This window comes from Diabrotica undecimpunctata, chromosome 7, assembly GCF_040954645.1.
Source record: "Diabrotica undecimpunctata isolate CICGRU chromosome 7, icDiaUnde3, whole genome shotgun sequence".
In the NCBI taxonomy this organism is placed as follows: Eukaryota; Metazoa; Arthropoda; class Insecta; order Coleoptera; family Chrysomelidae; genus Diabrotica; species Diabrotica undecimpunctata.
In genome coordinates, this window is record NC_092809.1 from 18231341 (window position 1) to 18252337 (window position 20997).

At 33.3% G+C, this 20997-nt stretch overlaps 1 protein-coding gene across 1 annotated transcript in view; it reads right to left on the bottom strand.

Annotated features, from left to right (window-relative positions):
• The window catches only part of LOC140446295 (glutamate receptor ionotropic, kainate 2), a 429700-nt gene that overhangs the window by 35977 nt on the left and 372726 nt on the right, over positions 1–20997 (bottom strand). The window contains exon 14 of the mRNA XM_072538832.1: positions 14398–14595. Coding sequence (XP_072394933.1) covers positions 14398–14595 — 198 coding nt within the window. The remainder of the gene's footprint in view (positions 1–14397; positions 14596–20997) is intronic.

The window sequence follows — 20997 nt, forward strand, 5'->3', positions numbered from 1 at the left end:
AATGAATAATGAAAAATGAATAAGAAAATGAATTGACCACAGATATACGGAACTAATAGCCAATATATATAAGGAAGCCAAAACAACAATTAAAGTATATGAATAAACAAAATCAATACAAATAAATAGAGGCGTGAGACAGGGTGACAAAATATCACCGAAACTTTTCAATCAGGCTCTGGAAGATATTTTTAAAAGATCAGAATGGGAAGAAAAAGGTATAAAAATTTATGGACAACGCTTGAACCATCTAATATACGCTGATGACATCGCATTGATAACAGATAAATGAGAATAATTATTTGAAATGATGAAAGAACTGGACGTAGAAGCTGGAAAGATAGGCCTTAATATGAATTACAGCAAGACCAAAATTATAACAAATACAGATGAAAACATCACAATGAGGATCGGACAAGATGAAGTAGAACAAGTTCAGGATTATATATATCTGGGTCAAACTATAAAACGTAACAAAGAAAACCAAACAGCAGAGATAAAAAGACGAGTTAGACTGGCATGGGCGGCATTTGGCAAACTAAGCTACATTCTTAAAAACAAAAGATATCCACAGCATCTTAAGACCAAAGTATACAATCAATGCGTACTCCCTGTTCTAACTTATGGTTCCCAAACGTGGACATTTACAAAAGTAAACATGGACATAACCATAAAAACCCAAATAGCAATGGAAAGACAAATGTTGCACATAAGACTAATGGATGAAAAGGGAAACGAGTGGATAAGAGAGAAAACAAAAGTGAGGGATGTTAGATAAGAAGTTGCAAAATTGAAATGGAGATTTGCCGGTCACAATATAAGACAAAAAGAAGACCGATGAAACAAAATTCTTATAAGTTGGAGACCGTGGGAATATAAACGAAGCAGAGGAAGGCCCCAAATGAGATGGGCAGATGATATCAAGAAGCACGTGGGCTCTAGGTAGATGACTATACCGACAGACAGAGAAGAATGGAAAAGGATTCGGAAGGCCTATGTCCAAAGATGGACCGAAAAAGGCTAATTAGATAGAGATAGATTCTTGTGATCTTAGTATTTCCGTTGATTGAATAGTATAGGGTATCCAATATTTTAATTAACGGTATGTCAGAGTTTTATTAATTTTTATATATATTTGCAAAATGAAGAAGAAAGTTCAGTACAGGCAGTTAAACAGCTCATCTGTCAATTTAGAAGTAAGAGCAAGTACCAACTTGCTGAAAAGCATACCATACACAAAAGGGATAATAAAATGTACTGCACAAACTATAGCGATATAAGCTATATATCTATTAATTATTAGGATATACAGTATTTTTTCTAATACACCTGGAACGATTGAGTGAATAGGTGAACTATCAAATAGGAGACTATTAGTGTGGAATTAGAAAGACTAATAAATCGTTGATCAATTATTCACTATTAGGCAGTTAATGAGAAATGTTGGGAATACAAAAAAAAAAACATTAAACTAGTTATTTATAGATTTTAAACAAACACTGATATAATCATAAGAATAAAACTATGAAATACCATGGCAGAACTAGGCTTACCTAATAAACTAATTTAACAAGGAGTAATCTACAAGTAAAGTATCTTACTGTCGACTTATTTTCAAATGTACTGCAAAGAGATCTAAAAAATGTGAACGAATTATTAACAGCTGTTTTGAAAACTAAATATTATGAGACGAATTGGGGATATTATATTACACAAACTAAACCGCTTGCCTACAAAAAATATTAGGAAAATATGATACGACGGAAAGGACTAATGACTTTACAGCTAATTGCCACATAAGTATCAATGTAACTATAGCTCACAAAATGGGTTCAATTACATTGCAATTTTTAAATTTTTCGTGATAAAATGAAGTGATTCATTGTTGTTTTGAAAAGGTAAGTTGTTTTTTATTTTTGTATTCCTATCATCTGATATTGTAATATCAACAACATTTTTCATAATATATTCTGAAATGCGCTTTCTATTACTGATAACGAACAAAAGTTTTTTTAACTTCTCGTTAATATAATTATGTAGGAATTTAGAGTTTTATCTTGTTCTTACTATAGTGCTAAAGCACAAATGTAGTTATAGTCTACCGTATTTTTTCATAGTGTTCATAGTTTTTGATTGTAGTATAGCTTATGTGTTTATAATAACTAGCACATAGAAAATAATAAAATTTTGTACCCTGTGCTTTATGTTTATTATCCTTTATTGTATTGGAACATCTAGAAGTATAGTAATACATTTTAATTGTTGAACAAAAGAGAAAATAAAAACACTTTTTGTGGTGTGCCACTTAACTATACACAAAATCGTACACAAATAGTCAAATGGTAGTAAAAGTTTCCGATATAGGCCGCCAGACGGCAAAGGCATCGCCGCGCTCGATGTCTATACTATGAAATGTTTTTCAGATAGTCTTCGAATCAGATTTTTTCAAAACATTAAATTACATCTTTTTGTCTTTCTTTATTTAGGCTAACCGCTACTGTTTTTTTTTCTTCAGCGTTTCTTCTTAAATTACATTAATGTTATATTTACAATTCTTTCTGGAACGAGCTATAATTTTTCTCAAATAACCATTTTGTGTGTTTTAGTCACCTTACGGTTTAGCGTGCTTTGGCTCTTTAAAGTCCCTTTTAATATTAATATCGTTTGAGAAATTTTTCCCAGATGACTAAATAAATTTCTTTAACATACAAGAGAGAGGACGTAGAGTAGGGCATAACGTAACTTAGATGTTGAATGAAAACTGCAAATTGCTGCTTAGATTGACAAATACCACTCCTCATACCTAATATCTTTTGTACCCATCTTTGCTGTGTTGGGCAAGATTTAGTATTGGTGACGTACATGATCTTTCCTGTCTATAGCAACTTTTGTCTTTTAATTTGAGTTTTTCTTCTGTTTTACCTCTTGAGAAGTATTTTGTAAAGCTGACAAAATAAATATATTGACCGATAGCTTTTGTGGTCGTTGGAGTTTTTGCCAGGTTTAAGCAAGGCAACAACTTTGTCTTTGCTTGGTTTGTCTGAAGACTTTGGATATCAGTAACTGTTGTATTTTTGGTCCAAATTTTATAATAAGCTTTGTGCTCAGATCTTCAGTCAGTGCCGTACTATTCTTCATTATATACGTAGATAGTGGATCCAAGCTCAACATCGTTAAAAGGTTCCTTCAGCTGACTGGTTTTGTCCTCTCTCATTTTAAGTTTTTCTTTGCTTCTTTGCCGGCAGAGATAGCACTTTTACATTTATTATGTGATTTTCAGCGATCAGCTTAATTCCAAATACACTATTTTTTGCCTTCTATGTATTTTCTGCACTAGAAATGCGTCACATTTGTGCTAAGCGCATATGTCTGATAAGGTTAAGTAAAGTAAAGTGTCTTTATCTTTAGATATGCCCTTAATATTTATAGACATTATTAGAATAATTGATCCTAAAAAGGACCGATTTGACAAAAATCATATTGACCGGGTGATTCTGATTAGCCGATTAATTAATTATTCATTACCCAGGATACAACTGATTACGGTGGTCTTATTTGTACTCAAATTTTCGTAAAGGCTTTTCTTTTGAACCCCATAAGAAATGGCTAATTAACTTTTCATTAAAAATAATTTTACACACTGTTACTTTTCGACGATATTTCGAATCAGATTTGTATAGTAATAAGTATAGTTAATATGAAGTCTCTTTGTGAAAAGTAAATGAGTTTGTAATATCGGTCACAACTCATATATGAATGATAAGGACATAAACGGTTAAAATAAGTGCACAGAATTTTAACTAAATATATCGGCGCCATTGTTTAGGAGATGGATTTATCCCAGAGATTAAAGGTTAAATGTATATTCCAGGTTCTATCTACGTATTTTCATTACTAAAAAAGTATATTTAAAATAAAGGCCTTAAGATATATTTAGATTCTATGGAAATTAGAATCTATGGAAATTAGCAAATTAAAAAATACAGACATAATTATTCTGAATGACAAAATTGAGACAAACAGTTGCCTCAAGTATTGTTTATATTGTAAAGGTTATCGTCATAGTATAGTCAGAACGCAACAAGGTTCTATTGGCTTTTCTGCTTTTTGTCTCCTCATTACTATTGAAAACTTAGCCACGTAAATAACGTTTTAAAAATATGTATCAATATTTCTTTAGTGCCTTTCCTAAGATAACTTTTTTTAAGCCTACTTCGTTTGACTACATGTAATGGATTTGATAGTTCCCAACAGATAAGTATTGATTGTAGGTTGGATAGCAGTTGGTTGTACAGGCATGTGTTGATAAATATGATGGGTCGGTAGGTAGTTCCATTATTCCTAAATCTGACCATATGTTACCTCCCCTGTTGATTCGTGGACGTCCTAAGGGCATTTTTTCTCTCGGGGCATTCTCCCAGTTTAACTTGGCAATGCAGTTATTAGAAAGCCTTTGGATGTAGCCAGCGTAACTTTGGCGTTGAGATTTAGTCTCTTGTATGACGTTGCTATCTTTATATATCTGTTAGACCTTGGCATTAGTTCCGGTTCGGTATTGGTTAGTATTCGGACCTTTGTAAGTTGGAAAATAATTCTGATGGCTTTTCTAGTAATCCTGATCTAATTAATACCTAAGTTTTACTTACATTGTTTTGTCAGCGTTCTCGTCACATTTAAGTCAATAGCACTGGTTTAATCACTGTTTTATATATCCTGATTTTAGGGATTTGTATTAGACTTCTGGATTTAAAAGTGTTATGTGGGTTATATTTACATCAGTTAGCTACCTGAATATTCCATTTTATTTCTTATGTGACAGCGTTATCTACGATACCTAAAACGCTGCAATCTTTCAAAATTATATGGGCTTATTGTTACGTTATGCCCTACCCTACGTCCTCTCTCTTGTATGTTAAAGAAATTTATTTAGTTTTCTCATTACTTACTATCAGACCGTTTTTTGCTGCTAATAGCATTATTTTGTAGCATTCTAATATTTAATCTATGAATTAAATCCGGATAGCAAATAGATATTTTTCACTTTCTCGGAGAAATAATATTCTAACATACAAAATCCTATTAAATTGCCAAAACCTTTCTTGCATATTATATTTACTTATGAGGGACAGCAGCAATATCAGTACCATAATAAGGCGTATAGTCCTGGACTGGCTAATCGTTGGATAATTGAAAGCATGAGTGTAGCAGTTATAATGTTTTCGGGACTGCTACCTGGTATCGGGGAGCAGAGATATCAGTACCAAGTTAGTGCATATAGGAATTGTTGCTTGAACTTTATTATTATTAAACAGCACTATATTTCCTAGTAAAATCCTCATGACTTTACAGTAAGACAAATTTTCGAACGTTGGTTATGGAAACATCATGTACATACCACCGGATTCCCTAGATCGACATTCAGCAAAATTCTTTTAATAATGATGCGGGAGTAAAAATATAAATATCTGGGAGCTTACATCAACAAAGAATTAGATTCAGACTAAGAAATCAGGGTACGAATAGAAATGGCAAGGGCAGCGTTCTTAAAATTCAAGCAATTGTTCTGTGACAAAAATCTTAATACTGCGCTGAGACTGAGGTTTGTTGAATGTTACGTCTGGTCTCAACTATTGTACGGAGTAGAAATATGGACGGTAAAAGCGCAAATAGTTAGGAAGCTTCAAGCCTTTGAATTTTAGATATACCGGAGAATGTTGAGAATTCCATGGACTGCCAGGGTCACCAATGAGGAAGTGCTGAGAAGGATGGGTCGAGACAAAAAATTGTTGAGAACAATAAAAGTACGCAGGACTGCATACCTGGAACACATACTAAGGAATATAAAGTCTTCTGCAGACCATCATGCAGGGTAGAGTCGATGGCAAAAAGGGAATAGGTAGAAAGAGGAAGTCATGGCTGCGAAATATTCGTGACTGGACAAAGATGACTGTAGACGAATTATTCCACGTTGCAAAAGACAGAGATACTTTTAGAAATGTGGTCGCCAACCTCCGTTAATGGGGACGGCATAGGAAGAAAAATAATGATACGCTAAACAAAAAAAAAACAGAGATGAAGATAGGCGCCAAGAAACTCTGTGTTGTAAAACAGTTGAATAAAATACAGATTCTCGATTCAAATATTCAAAAATTTAATGAAGAGCTTACCAAAATAGAAATAACGTCTATTTAAAATGCAATTTATTAATGGCTCAAGGTACAAAGCAGTCCTAGCATCTGCTAATGATATTGATCTTATAAGAAACTCTCTCCGCAAACGACATTTTCAACAAAGTGAAGAGAGCACGAAAAATGTTTTACTTAAAATCAACAAAATAAAAACCAAATACAAGCGAATCAACAGAAGAAAGCAATTCAATACAGAGCATAATTCACTTAAGACCTATTTTAATACATGAATGCGAATCATGGACAATGACTAAAACAAATAAGGAAGAACTCCGAATATTTGAAAGAAAAATAATAAGAAAACTTTTTTAACGTCATTATCATATTGCTACAAATTCGTATAGAATAAGAACACGTACTAAATAAAGAAAGCTCTTATAAATATATTGTTTAGGAAAATAAATCGCTTAAGGTAGATCGGACACATGCATAGACGCCAAGATGTCAAACTTGGTTAAAAAACGTAAACTAATTTTTGAAACCAAATTCAGTATTTTGCTTTAATCTGTGCCTTCTAAGAATTGCAAGGAAAAACAGACGTTGATAAAACTGTTATTAGAGACATGGGGAATCTAAAAATTGCATTCCACAACATATCTCCTCAACTAAGCAAAAATCCTTAACGAATTGATTTCTAGTACTCGTACAGAGTATATCGGAATAAAAGGAAAAAGACAGTTAAGCAAGAAAAAGAGTGCAAGCATTTACGTTTTAAGGGTGAAAGGATGTGCGCCCCATTTTTAGCTGACAAGCTTGCGGAGCATACTATTTCTGGTCCTTAGTTTGCCTTTTAGTTTTAAACAAGATTCTGTGATTGACAACGTGCGATATAAACTATCTACAAGGTATTTATAGGAAATTCAGAGTTCAAGGATTTCATCACACTATTGGATGTTCAGTTTTGTGAAAGCGCCTGTGTTGGGAAAATTGAAGGAGCGTTCCTAAGATTTTCGGGGTTTGGCTTAAAATTAAATCGTAGTTCATTTTTATTATATTTAAGGCATCTATTAGATTTTTCTCCACTCCAGCAACAAAAGTTTTTGGTTGTGCAATGTATGGTCTACATGAAAATCCTAGTATCTACTGCTATCTGTTGATCATTTGTGTAAATGTAATACAGTGTAGGTGCCATTACGCTACGCCAAGCGAGACCGTTTGTCTGCGTTCTCCATATTACCATTGAATGATACGAAAAATCTTCTGTTCTGTAGATATACGCGGATAAAACGATGTTTACAGTTTGTCATACAGTTTTTGAAGAAATGTCCTCTAATTTAATGTGTCGTAGGCGGCATTTAGATTGACAAATACCACCCCTGATACCTGATATCTTTCGTACCCGTTGTTGCTTTTTGCAACAACGGGTACGTTATTACGTACGTTATAAGTATTACGAATAAAAATAAATAAGCAAGAAGAATATAAGTGAACCATATTTAAAATAAGTGACAGAAAAAAGAATATTATATATACATTTACTTCTAAATTAAAAATAAAATACTCGTATGCCTGATCACGAAAGATACAAAATTTACAAGCTAAAAAGTATTTTTTAAAACAACCGATCATATTATATGTAATAATTGTAATAGATATGTTGGCTATAATCAAATTACCATAAAGTCACCGAAATATTTTATCTGAGTAATGATTCACTACTGATAGCTACGTTACGTACGATACATTTATAGTTAAAGCGAAATTAGGTGTTATGCCTACTTATTATTTTAGTATCTGTTACAAGTTACATACTAAAGTATTATAGTAAGATATTGAATTCCCTACATTTAAAAATTGAAATATTGAAATTAGACAGTAGAAAATTGTAATTTTAAGATTGATTTATAAATTATTATAATTTAAATTTTACTACTTTATGAAACAAATATTGTACATCATAAAACGTAGCAATCGAAACATCGGAACGTACATTTATATAATAAATTTTTCAGTGTCAATGCATTAAAAAAATACTAATACATAAAAATTGCCTTTTCCAAGCTTATAACAGACACTAACTTAAGTTTAAAAATAATTAAAGCAAGTAATATAAATTACCACCATAAAATATTTAACTACATTAACCAAGTATTTGTGGAATTTCAGAATGAATAAATTGATTGATATTTAAATAAATTTCAAGTTCCAAAACGTACCTGCTATAAAATTTAAAAATCTACGACTAATCAAATTATTGGCAACATCGGAGGAGTTTAGTTGTGTACGGGGAAGAATACATACGGATCCCAAAAGTGTTTTACCCTATTACGGAGTTCATTTAATCCTACGTGTTGGTCGGAGTCTACATAAAGCGCTACCCAGATAATAATATACACGGTGTATATTCTCCTGGAGTTAGTATAATACCGTTTTAGTACGGGGCCCACATTAACCGCTAGATCTATATATATATATATATATATATATATATAGATATATATACATATATATATATATATATATATATATATATATATATATATATATATATATATATTTAGCTCTCCAGGCCTAGAAGGCCCATGGCTTGGGTTACTATTATTTTCCATTCTTTTCTGTTTGTTGCTTTATTTATTTCCATGTACCTGTTATTAATTATTACATAAAAGTTCCATCTCCAAACTGTTTCCTGGGATAAATATTCTTACAGCAGAAATATTTAACCTATTTAAGGCCCTAAACTTCTTTCTTGAAAGTCGACTTCCTAAATCTTTTAATATATTAGATTTCCTTAGCTGTCTGACATCAAATTTTTAGATTTGTTTCTCTCATCCAATATAACAGTAGATTAAGTTATTTTTATACCATATATACAAAACTATTTAGCACAAAACTCCTTGGCCATCAAAAGTTGGAATAGACGGTAATGCAAAGACAGATAGTCCAGCTAGGTCCATTATAACTGGTACAGCTGCATTAGTGGAATATATAACTTTACCTTTAACCTAACCTTACATAAAAACAAAATTGCATGGAAAAATCAGGAGAATTCAAATACACTTCCAAACATAAAATTAGGATCACTCCGTAGTCTGAATTTTTTTTAAAAATTATTATTTTTTTAACCATTTTGGGTTGTTTTTATGTAAACCTAGTTTATTAATGGATTGCTTTTAGAAAACAACGTTTTTGTATTTAAATTCAGCAGCGAGTTTTTCCTCCTCTGTCAGTGACAACAGCTTGCAAATGACGAGGCATGCTTTGGATCAGATTTTTGATCACATTTTGTAGAAGACTGTTCTATTCTTGCACCAATATGTCGCGAAGTCCTCTTAAATTTTTGGGGGACGGCACATGACTCCGTAAACGTCTCTTCATTTCATTCCAAACATATTCTATGGGATCGACATCTGGACTGTGAGCAGGTTAAACAAATCGTATGATTTGAAGCTTGTTAAGATATTTAGTAACTATCCGAGCAGTGTGGAGCCATGCATTATGATGCATAAATGTTGTGTAGTCTTTAAGAACAACCTTACACGGCAAAACATGGAAAGCGTGAACCTATAAACTTGCCTTCTAATTGTCCATTCACTTATGTTTACATTTGTTACTTCTTGCAGATGATTTTGAAGGCAAACTGCCAAGATCATTTGTTTTTATAAGGCACTAGAAACGACAAAGCGGTCATTTCTAGCCGTTGTAATTCTGCCTTGACCTGAACCAGGTCTTTTAGTAAGCCGAACGGTATCTTCTTACTGTTACCATATTCGTTGCATAATCGAGAGACTTACACCAATGTTTCTCACAGTTTCGCGTTGACCGTTGCTATCTTCTAAGGTTGTCAAAAATTCTTGCCGCCACAACAAAATATATGCTCGCTGCAATACACTAACAGTGATAACACTAAACAAACAATTTACTTCTTCTTTAGCTGCCGTCCTCTTAGCGAAGGTTGGCGATGACCTCTGCAAAGTCTTCCCTATCTTGGGACAAACAATTTACAATTGACGTTCAAATCATCGAAAAAAAATTATACTGATAGTGGTTTTTAGGAATTAGGGTAAAGAGCCCTTTTTATCTCAAACGCTTATCGAAACTGCAAAAACTACAATTTTTTTCCAAGCAATGCATCAGTAAACTATGTTACAACCGAAAATTGTTAAAAAAGAACGATAATTTTTAAAATAAATTCAAATTACAGAGTGACCCTAATTTTATGTTCAGCAGTGTATTTGGCAAAAGTGGTAGAATTTTTAAAATCGATATAATTTTTTCATAAATTTTAATTAAGTCCTGATTAAACTTCACGTTTGTTTTATTAGTTTTTGTATCTTGTTATGCTAATAACTTCAGTTGTTAAAGCGAGATAAATAAAGAAAAACTTTACAGTAACAGAATCAATAGAATAGACAGGCGGTACTAAACGTGTCTTTCCACACCCACGTGTCGTTCTCTACTCGAATTTAATTAGTTATTTAGGGAAGGCGGAACTTGTTTCTTGCTAATTGACTATTAATTACCTACGTCGTATTTTAGGATTTGTCACAATTTATAAGAAATACCCAACAGTAGGATTCACCAAGTATTATTGGGTAAAATCGTTTGAAAGGTTTGTTGTGTATAATTTACACTATCTGATGTGTTTTACAGTTAATTATTATTGAAAAAATGACGTTTTTAATTTTACAATGCCATTTTATATCGAATGTTTGGTTATAACTTAAGCATAATACTGCAGGTATATCTGAAAATTTTATTTGGAATCAAAAGCTATATAATTATAATACTCGTATGTTATGGATATAAATTGAAGGGTTTATTTCAAAAATAACCAAGGTCAAAAAAAGTAAATTTTCAGAAATTAATAAAAACTTAATAAACTGGTAATATTCAAGCCAATGTTTTGTTTCTAATTTTAATAAATTAGGATATATACAAACAAATAATATTTAATATACTAGGTGCCAAAAGAGTATTTACTTTTTGAAAAAATACTGAAAAAACATACATACAAATACTGATATTGGCTGTTTTTGACTGAACTACAAAAAAAATCCCCCTTTTTTGCTGTTAATATTTTATTAACCAGAATATATAGTATATTTTTTTTTAAATTTGAGTTAGTCGCATCCACTGCTAGCGTTATCTTTATCAACGTCAACAGTTGGTTTTTTAAAAATGCAGTTAATAATACAATATTCTGAATTTTCACAGAACTAATAGCAATAGGAGACTTATATATCTTATCTAAATCTACAGCATTGGCCAATGCTCTCTTATTCCGAACAGTACAGTGAGTCCATGGACCAGAATATGTACTGGGGGTTTAGCGTATGGAGAATCTATAGATATCTTGATAAAACGTGCTTCTCTATGACCCAAACTTGGTCTTCTGTTCTTTACAAAGTATTGGGAACATGCTGTATTTATATCGAAAAATTTTCCTGAGTAATATTGACCACCTTAAATGGAGATGGCTATTCTCTTGATTGATGTATGAGTTCACCACAATCTTCTGGAACTTCTGGAGTAAATATTCTCTTCTTCTTTTTCTTACTTTATAAATAGGCAAAATGCCTGTTTTACTTCGGTTTTTAGCCTTAATTGACGTTGTGTGACCATCTTTTCCTCGGTCGTCCCAATGATCTTCTTCCATTTTTCGATTAGCTATTCGTACTATTCTATTTTCTGTCATTCTTTCGATGTGTTGATTCCATTCCACTTTTCTTCTTTTGGTCCACGCGTTTATTTCCTCTATACCACCTCTCGCTCGTATTTCCTCACTTCTTACTCTGTCTCTTAGAGTTTGGTTTGTTATTTTTCGTAAGAATTTCATTTCTGTTGTTTCCAGTAGTCTTTGTGTTTTCGCCGTATCTGCTCTTATTTCCGCTGTGTACATCATTATTAGAATGCGCAAACTCTTTTGCAATCGTGATATCAATATAAAGTTACGAATACGAATGCTGCGGTGTTTTGTCTTTTCTACCCTGTTGTATGGAGTAGAGGCTTGGACACTAAAATAGTTGACCACAAAAAACATCGAAGCTTTCGAGATGTGGTGCTATAGGCGCATTCTCAGAATATCATGGATGGACCGCGTCACTAACACGCAAGTACTCCAAACTTTAGACAAAAGATGCGAAATTCTAAATGAGATAAAAACTAGAAAGATGGAATACTTGGGGCACATTGTGAGAGGTGAAAAGTACGAACTTTTAAGAAATATCATGCAGGGCAAAATTAAGGGCAAAAGAAGTGTGGGAAGAAGAAAAATATCGTGGCTTCGTAATCTACGTGAATGGTTCGGGTGTAGTTCGATTGAACTTTTTAGGCGCGCTGCTAACAAAGTCGCAGTGGCCATGATGATTTCCAATCTCCGCTAGGAGTGACACGAGAAGAAGAAGAAGAAGACATCATTATCGGTCTTATTGTTGATTTATATATCCTGTTTTCGTTTCCGTTGTGAGGTATTTGTTTCTCCAGATTATGTTGTTAAGACATCCTGCTATTCTGTTTGCCATGTTCGCTTGTTTTTTTACTTCTTCTTCCACTTTTCCGTAGCTTGACAGTTTTATTCTCAAGTATTCAGTTTCCATCACTTGTTCTATTATTTTGTTATTTACGACTAGTTTACATCATCTCGGTTCCCCTGATATCACTATCGCTTTAGTTTTCTCTGTTGAGATCTCCATGTTGTATATGAACGCCGTATCTTCGAATTCTTTAATTCGACATATTCTCTTTTTTTTTTAATCAAAACAAAGTCTTGGTCATTAGAAAGGAAAGAATGGCCCCTGATAGGAAATATGTGGGTTATTTTTTTAAAAATCTTTAAAGAATTAACCAGCATATATTGTAAATAAACCAAAACATGGTTTTTGTTCTGACCAGAACATCCATCACTAAAAATAACTAAATGATCATTAGATAGATCTTGATGATTAAAGTAATGCAAAAGCATAGAAGTTTTACCGTTCGACACTTTCTTTGCAATATCTTCAGTATGAACGTACATTAATGCTGAATTATCCAAATGCCAAATACATAGTACCACAGTTGTCTTTTAAAAAATACGTCACTAGTTCTTATATGCGGTAATGGTAGGTTTTGTTCAAAGTCGAACGATATAGCTATATATCTACCTGCTCTTGCTTCCAATTTATAATGTATTTTTATTTCCGTTAATTTACTGGCTGTTCTTAAGTTATCTAAGGTTAAGTACTCTTTTTCCAATACCAAATGATTTTCAATAATTTCATCACTACTGGTTTTTATATTTAAAATCAGTTCATCACAACGTGAACAAATGTCTGTTCTTGGTACACCAAAGGAAGTGTTGAAGTCCTTTGTAAAAAATTATAATAAACATGATGTGACACGTTAATTTGGATTTCCTGCAAAAACATTTTGTGCATTTTTTTATACTTAGCTCCTCATGTAAATACACTTTGTCAGGATTATCCCGCCTTGAGTTATGAGTCTCCCTGGCCCTGAAAGATTTAGTGTGCTGTCGTATTAGGTATAGAACTTCCTCTGGGATTTTAGAAGGCCTATTGTTATCCTTTCTACGTTCATTTGAAGGTCCTATTCCAGAAGTTTTAATAGAATTTTGAATTCTCCTGCGCCAACCTCTGGCAATACCATGGAAACTCAAAAAAGCAGTGTGACACACCTGTTCTTCCTTATCTAGATTCCGAACTTTATAATAAAAGGTTACAGAATGATTAAAAGAAGAACCGTGGTCTTCATCTGCGTTATGGTCACGTCGCGGTCTTCTTTGTTTTACGTTTTGAAATGAAATGGGACCAGAAAGGTAGCCATCTTGCTCATTCTTTGAAGATACGGAATTTAATTTTTCCCATATAAGTGTCCGTTGTTTAGGCCCGATTTTTTCGAAGCACTTATAACGTTTACATTTGAAACAAAGAGAGTATTCTTTAACTAAATACGTAGTAAATAAGCTATCAAACGTCTGTATGTAAGTAAATATATTATTAGACCGTTAAAGTTCTTATTTGCAGTATATTCCTGTAACTCTGGCAGGCATTTCAACGCCCTTATGGTTAACATAAGGGCGTTGAGCTGTAGCTCGTAAGATTTAAAAAAACATTTTTTCTTCCCAACAAAAAGTGAAATTATTGGTGATTGAAAATATTTATCTAACCGAAAATTGCTAGTGTCCGGTATTTTAAATATAATATTGCTCAAAGCCCTTTTGACAAGTATAAAAGTTAAAGCAACGACCAGCTCAAAGTCGTGAACTTACCCTGAAAAATGTCATAGTGCTGCCGCCTTCCAGAGTTCCATAAGCGATTTCCGTTTGTTCGGCCAAGTCCTGGGCGCTCTCTATGGGGGTAATCATCCGTTCCACTGTAAGGAAAGCGGCCAAATTCGCCGTGTACGATGATATTATAATGAGGGTGAAAAACCACCAGATACCGCCTACGATGCGGGTCGACGTAGCCTGAAAATAAAATCGTATCATATGATATCTCATTTCCTAGTGAAAGCAGGACCGAACGAAGCCAATTTGCTGCTCTAACAAGATTACTACGTGAAATTTATGGTACAGTAAATAAACAAATATTAAATTTTGAAAGCTGAAGCAATCTACTATAAATTCAAAGCACATGCACTTAGCTGCAGGATCTCATCAACTCTAAAAATATTTTTAAAATAGTTTTTTATACCGCAGAAATTCTACAATAGTACTTAATTAAAGTAGATTTTACATTGAAAGTAATATCTAATACAATAGATAATTAATTAACCGTTTCATTGTCGCCTTTTCTGACAGTTCCATCTAGATTATGATGTGCAATCAGGGTTTTTGTATCTTAAAGGTAAAGTAAAGCTGTGAGTGCTCTGGAAAAACTCCAATATTATTAAATTGCACCTTAGTAAGAGGTCTTATTTCAATTTTTTGGCGTTTTGCAGCTACTATTAGACTAGATGTATCGCTTGAAGGTCTTCCCCATTTTTGGATATTGAAACAGTTGACTTTTATGAGCTTTTCACCAACTTTGATCCTAAAGTGTAGAAGGTCCATGATATCTTTGTGAGAAATTTCTAAGTATGCGTATTTCGTTTATACTTTAACCAAGAGTTTGTTAGGGCCATGTTAACTGCTTTCAAGATTGGTCGAACAGTCCACTTTCTGCAACGATTTTTTGTTCTGTAAAACGCAATAAAAGCATCTGTTTTATCTATGCCACCCATGGAATTATTATACTTTTATATAATTTCGGGTCAACCCACGCAAATGAATTTTTTTTTTATTTCAACGTTTTCCAATATCTTCTGTACCAAGCCCAAAGAAGTTGAATACCATTATCACTGGCTTGTTATGTAACCATCGTTACTACAATTCCAATAGAAGAGATAATTTGTTCCGTTAATCATCTATCGTTTTTTGAAAAATCTTTCAGCTAGAGGTGGTTTAGAAAATCTATTGATCCTCTCAGTACCAGCAACGTATTAATTTTTGGTTGAAAATTTGTAAAAGGATATAGCTCGTAAAATCATTGTCACAGTAGAATACATGCTAATAAGGTTCAAGTACATTTGATAATTGCAATACGATAGCCGCACCCTTCCCAATTTTAAATAAGAAGGTTCTGTTTCTGTGATACTACCTCGATAAAATAGAAAATTGTAAATCAATCCACTTTCACCACCTAACAAATACAGTTTTACTCCCCATAGATTGGGTTTATTTTTGATGTATTGCTTTCTAGACAATCTTCCTTTGAAGGGCGTAATTTTTTCGTCTATACCAACATTTGTTTCTATCTGCAGTTCTCTACATCTCTTTAGGACTTATTCAAAAACTGGTCGAACTTTCCATAGTCTGTCGTTGTCTGTCTGGGTTCCAGATTGTCAACACAATGTAAGTGGGTGCGAAGTTTGAATAAACGATATAATGTCATTGTGTCTGGAAAAATATAATATAATAAAAATAATAATGTAATATAAAAATTATATAATATAATATAAAAATATAATAAATGCCGACAGTTAGCCTCTATGATCCCCCAAGATATGCCACCACTTCTCCCTATCGCAGAACTTAATAACTGGTGAGGCTTATATATTTAATATATTTAACGTTCCTTGGATGCTTTGGGTAATGTTATTCTCTGTTTAATTTTGTGTGATAATAGAGTAAGGTAGAATGTTTTTGTTTGAGTAATATGACTCGAAAATTAATCGAGGAGTATAAAAAATAGGGACTTGAAATCAATATCCAAAAAACCAAGTATATGTATATCGGTGAGAAATAACAGGACTTCATATTGGAAGATGGAGAAGTTATCAAACATTGCAACACATATAAATATTTAGGTATGATCATCACAAAAGAAAGCAACTTAGACGACACAATTGAGGAGAAAAAGAACCAAGCAAGAAAAGCAATTTCCCTTCTAAATAGTATCCTTCAATCAATTTCTAATAATAACAAGCACAAGATATATAACACAATCATTAAGAGCATAATTACCTACAGTAGTGAAGTATGGCAAATAAATGAAAGATACAAGAGAAAATTTGAGGCAACGGAAATGGATTTCTGGAGACGTTGAGCTGGAAAATCTAGACTAGAAAGAGTAACTAACAACAAAATAAGAGAAATTATGAAAGTAAAACATACAATAGTAGACGATATTGGTTCCCAACAACTAAGATGGTACGGTCATGTACAGAGAACCTCTCCCAAAACAAGTCTTAATGTGGACCCCTTTCGGTAGAAAAAACAGAGAAAGACCCCGCTTTAGGTGAAGAGAAGGCATCAATAGAGAAATGAAAGACAGAGACATAGAAGAAGACTTATGGATGAATCGAAAGGAGTGGCAACTGGGTATCGGAGGACGTAGGAGAATATTTTAAACCGATCTATATATATATATATATATATATATATATATATATATATATATATATATATATATATATATATATTGTGGGCTTATGCCATTTAATTTTAGCTTAGGGTAGATAGAACAGCTTTTTGCCTATGATTGTATTTATATTTATTACATGATTTTGAGACTTGGGGATTTGGGACTTTTGTGTCCTCAAAAAATTGTGAGTTACGGACAGAGAGCTACCAACCTAGTTGATGTCTCTCTATATGAAATGTGTGTGTTCAGTTACTCAGTTGCCGAATTGGCAAAATAAATTTTGTTCTCTTCACCGGCTTAGCACCCGACTTAGGGTTGGCCCCCGAGTCCACGCTTGTCGCACGTGACCTCAATGCTTAGCTATTGCAACTTTGCTACCTTAAGGGTATTACGCCTGCGGGACAGTTTGCCTGAAAGGCAATCGCCTGAAGTACCTTTTGCCTGATGTTCATCTTGTGTATATATGCAACTTGAAGGCAAAAGGAAGGCAACCAAATCTTGGGTGCACAAGTGCAAGTAAAAACCTAAAACAAAGTGGTAGATAGCAAAAGTTAGGCAAGAGAAAAGAGAGAGAGAGAGAGAAAGAGAGAGAGAGAAAGAGAGAGAGAGAGAGAGAGAGAGAGAGAGAGAGAGAGAGAGAGAGAGAGAGAGAGAGAGAGAGAGAGAGAGAGAGAGAGAGAGAGAGAGAGAGAGAGAGAGAGAGAGAGAGGGAGAGATAGGGGTTAGGTAGAGTTTGGTGAAAAAATTTGGAGTGTATGTGAGAATCGTGCGTAAGTGATAAGATACATGAAAGCCATGCAAAAGTTGAGACTTAATCAGAGCAATTCGGCCTATACTTCACGCTTGAGGAGAGTCTTTTTATTTTAATATATTCATATAATAAAAATATAAGGAAGATATATAGAAAATATAATTTATTTTCACATTCCTCATTGTAAAACACAAACAAAATTACCTATTTTCCATCTCTTATTGTTTATTTATTTTTTTAATACAATTATTTTCTTCAATTAACTCCTTGTCGAAAAATATATTACTATATTGATTATGAAACAAAAAAAGTCCTGACCTATCTAATATCATTGTGCTAAGTTATAAACTACCTCCCGTTTTATCAGTTAATTAAATGTAATAAACGTAAGTCCTCTCAAATCTCAGCGACTATAAGTAAAATGGTAAAATTTAATTTAAAAATACTGAGGTTCTTTACATTAGATGGTTATTTTTTTATCTAGATCCTGGTTAATTTAGCTTTTTAATAGGAATTAGTTTACAGCAGAAATATTTTCTTTTTAGATATGAACGAAACATATAAAACAATTCATTTGACACCACTTTTTTTATGCTTAAAATTATATTTATATAAATTCCGATTATTTTTGCATTTAATATAATTCTATTCTTCAAAACATAGTCTATAAAAGCCTGCCAAAAAATATTAATTATATCGACATTTATTTTGCCAATCTTTATTTGTCGATATATTCGCTCATATCTATGCATCTATATTAAGATATTTCCGGGACTTCCCCGTCCACGCCGTTTCGTCTGTAGGTAAAACCCCGATGAAACTGTATAATGTTTATATTTTGTGGCTTTTCATATACGCATTGTAGCGGTGTTATTTAATGGATAAAAGAATATACAGTGTGGAAACCACTTATGGAATAAAATTGTTTGTGTCCTTATTTTAGAAATAATAAAAAACGTTGAGATACCTTAACTTTTAAATTAAAATGTGCGCTTTTTAAACATAAATTTGAATGTACAGGGTGATCCACGCAAGTCTGGCTTAGTCCATAATCTGTATTTTAAATGAAATACCCTGTATATTTTTTGTTTTTAAAAGCTCCTTAACAACCTGATCTCAACGAACTATATCATGTAGGGTCTATTATGAATAATACAAGGTGAAATTTTCTTCAAGACAATTAATTCATAGAATACCCGAGGTAATTGATTGGATTACATTTAAATAAATGCTCAAAATGTTATCCACCTTGTTGTTGGCAATAACACAGTCTCCTATAAAACTTACCCCGAACTTTGTTTTGAGTTGTTTTTGTTATCCTTTCTTTGAGGTCTTTCCTCAAAAAAAATCCAAAGGGGTAAGATCTGGCGATCTAGCTGGCCACCCAATAGTACCCCTTCGTACAATCCATTTATTGAAGAAGATTTCATTTAGGTAATTTCTCACCATTAAAGCATAATAAGGTGTTGCACCGTCCTGCTGGAACCAGACAGTTTCATGTAGTAGGGTCGGGTCTAATAGATTGGGATATAAGTTAGCCAACTAAGGAAGAACATCTTCCCTTAACATGCTTAAATATTTTTCCGCTGTCAGAATACCATCTACAAATATAGGACCAATAATATGATCTCCTATAATACCTGCCTAAATATTAAACTTTTGAGGATACTGAGTATGTGCCTTACGGATCCAATGAGGATTCTCCGCTGACCAATATCTACAGTTTAGTCGGTTTACCTCTCCGTTCAATTAAAATGTTGATTCATCAGAAAAAAGGATTGTGCCAAGGCTATTTCATTTGTATTAATTTTTTCATCATTCTTTCGCAGAAATCCATTCTACGATCTGGATCGTCTTCTGTTAGCTCCTGCACAAAAGTCAATTTATATAGATGAAGTTTTTCTTCACGGAAACACCTTAGGACAGTTATGTGACTCACATTATTTTGACGTGCAATTTGACGTGAACTTGACGTTGGATTCTCTGCGATACTTAACAAAATATCCACTTTCACCCAATCTTTAATGAAGTTCGGTTTTCTTTTTAATGTAGACACAGTACCTTGTGCAATATTAGGCAACTGAGGATACCTCTGATTAAATAAGTTGGCTACTTCAACTTGACTTCTACAATTCTCCCCGTAACCGATCATTATTAAAATCTCAATTCGGTGGGTCTTGACTAAATATTTCATTTTTAATTCTGCAAGAAATTAGCTTTTAATTATGAATTTATTATTTTAATACGTTCGCGACGACGCAGAATTGCGAGATTTTACCTCTCAGCCGTAATTTTTTTTATATATATTTTAACATATATATTGTAACAAACAGTCGTATAATCATGGAATAGACTTGTATCTTTAAAACTATTAAGTATAGGCATAAAAAGTACTTAGAACAAATTAAACTACATCGACTTCGATAAAAAATCATCATCATCATTCAATCTTCGCTTATATACTGCTGGACATAGATCTCCCTCATAATTTTCCATCTATTTCGATCTTGTGCCTCTTGCATTCAATTCCTATGACAACGTTTTAGATCGTCAGTCCAACGTGTTGGTGGACGACCTCTGCTTGGGTAGGCATCATCTCTTGGTCTCCATTCCAGTATCCGCTTTGTCCATCTATTATCTGTCATTCGAGCTACGTGACCTGTCCAGTTCCATTTAAGTGTTGCTACTCTCTCTACTGTATCAGCCACTCCTGTTCTTTGTCGTAGCTGGCGAAACGCCCAACACAGCACGCTCCATCGCCCTTTGACACACACGGATCTTTTGAACTGTTCTCCTTGTCATGGTCAACGTTTCCGCACCGTAAGTTTACACTGGCAAAACACACTGATTAAACGTTTTTCTTTTAAGGTATATTGGTATATCAGACGATTTGAACATATGGTTCAGCTTGCCGAAGGCTGCCCAAGTCAGTCTTATACGACGGAGAAGCTCAACGGTTTGGTTATCTTTTGATATGCGAATCTCATGACCTAAGTATTTATAGGACATTACCTGGTCTATGGATCTTGTTCCTACGCATATATCTTCGCTGACTACAAGATTTGTCATCATCTGGGTTTTAGATATATTTATTTTCAATCCCCCTTCTAGCGAGGAAAGGTAGAGCTGATTTAAAAGTTCTTTGGTCTCATCTATCCTATCAGCTATTAGTACAATATCATCTGCAAACCTTAGATGGCTAAGCTTTTCTCCG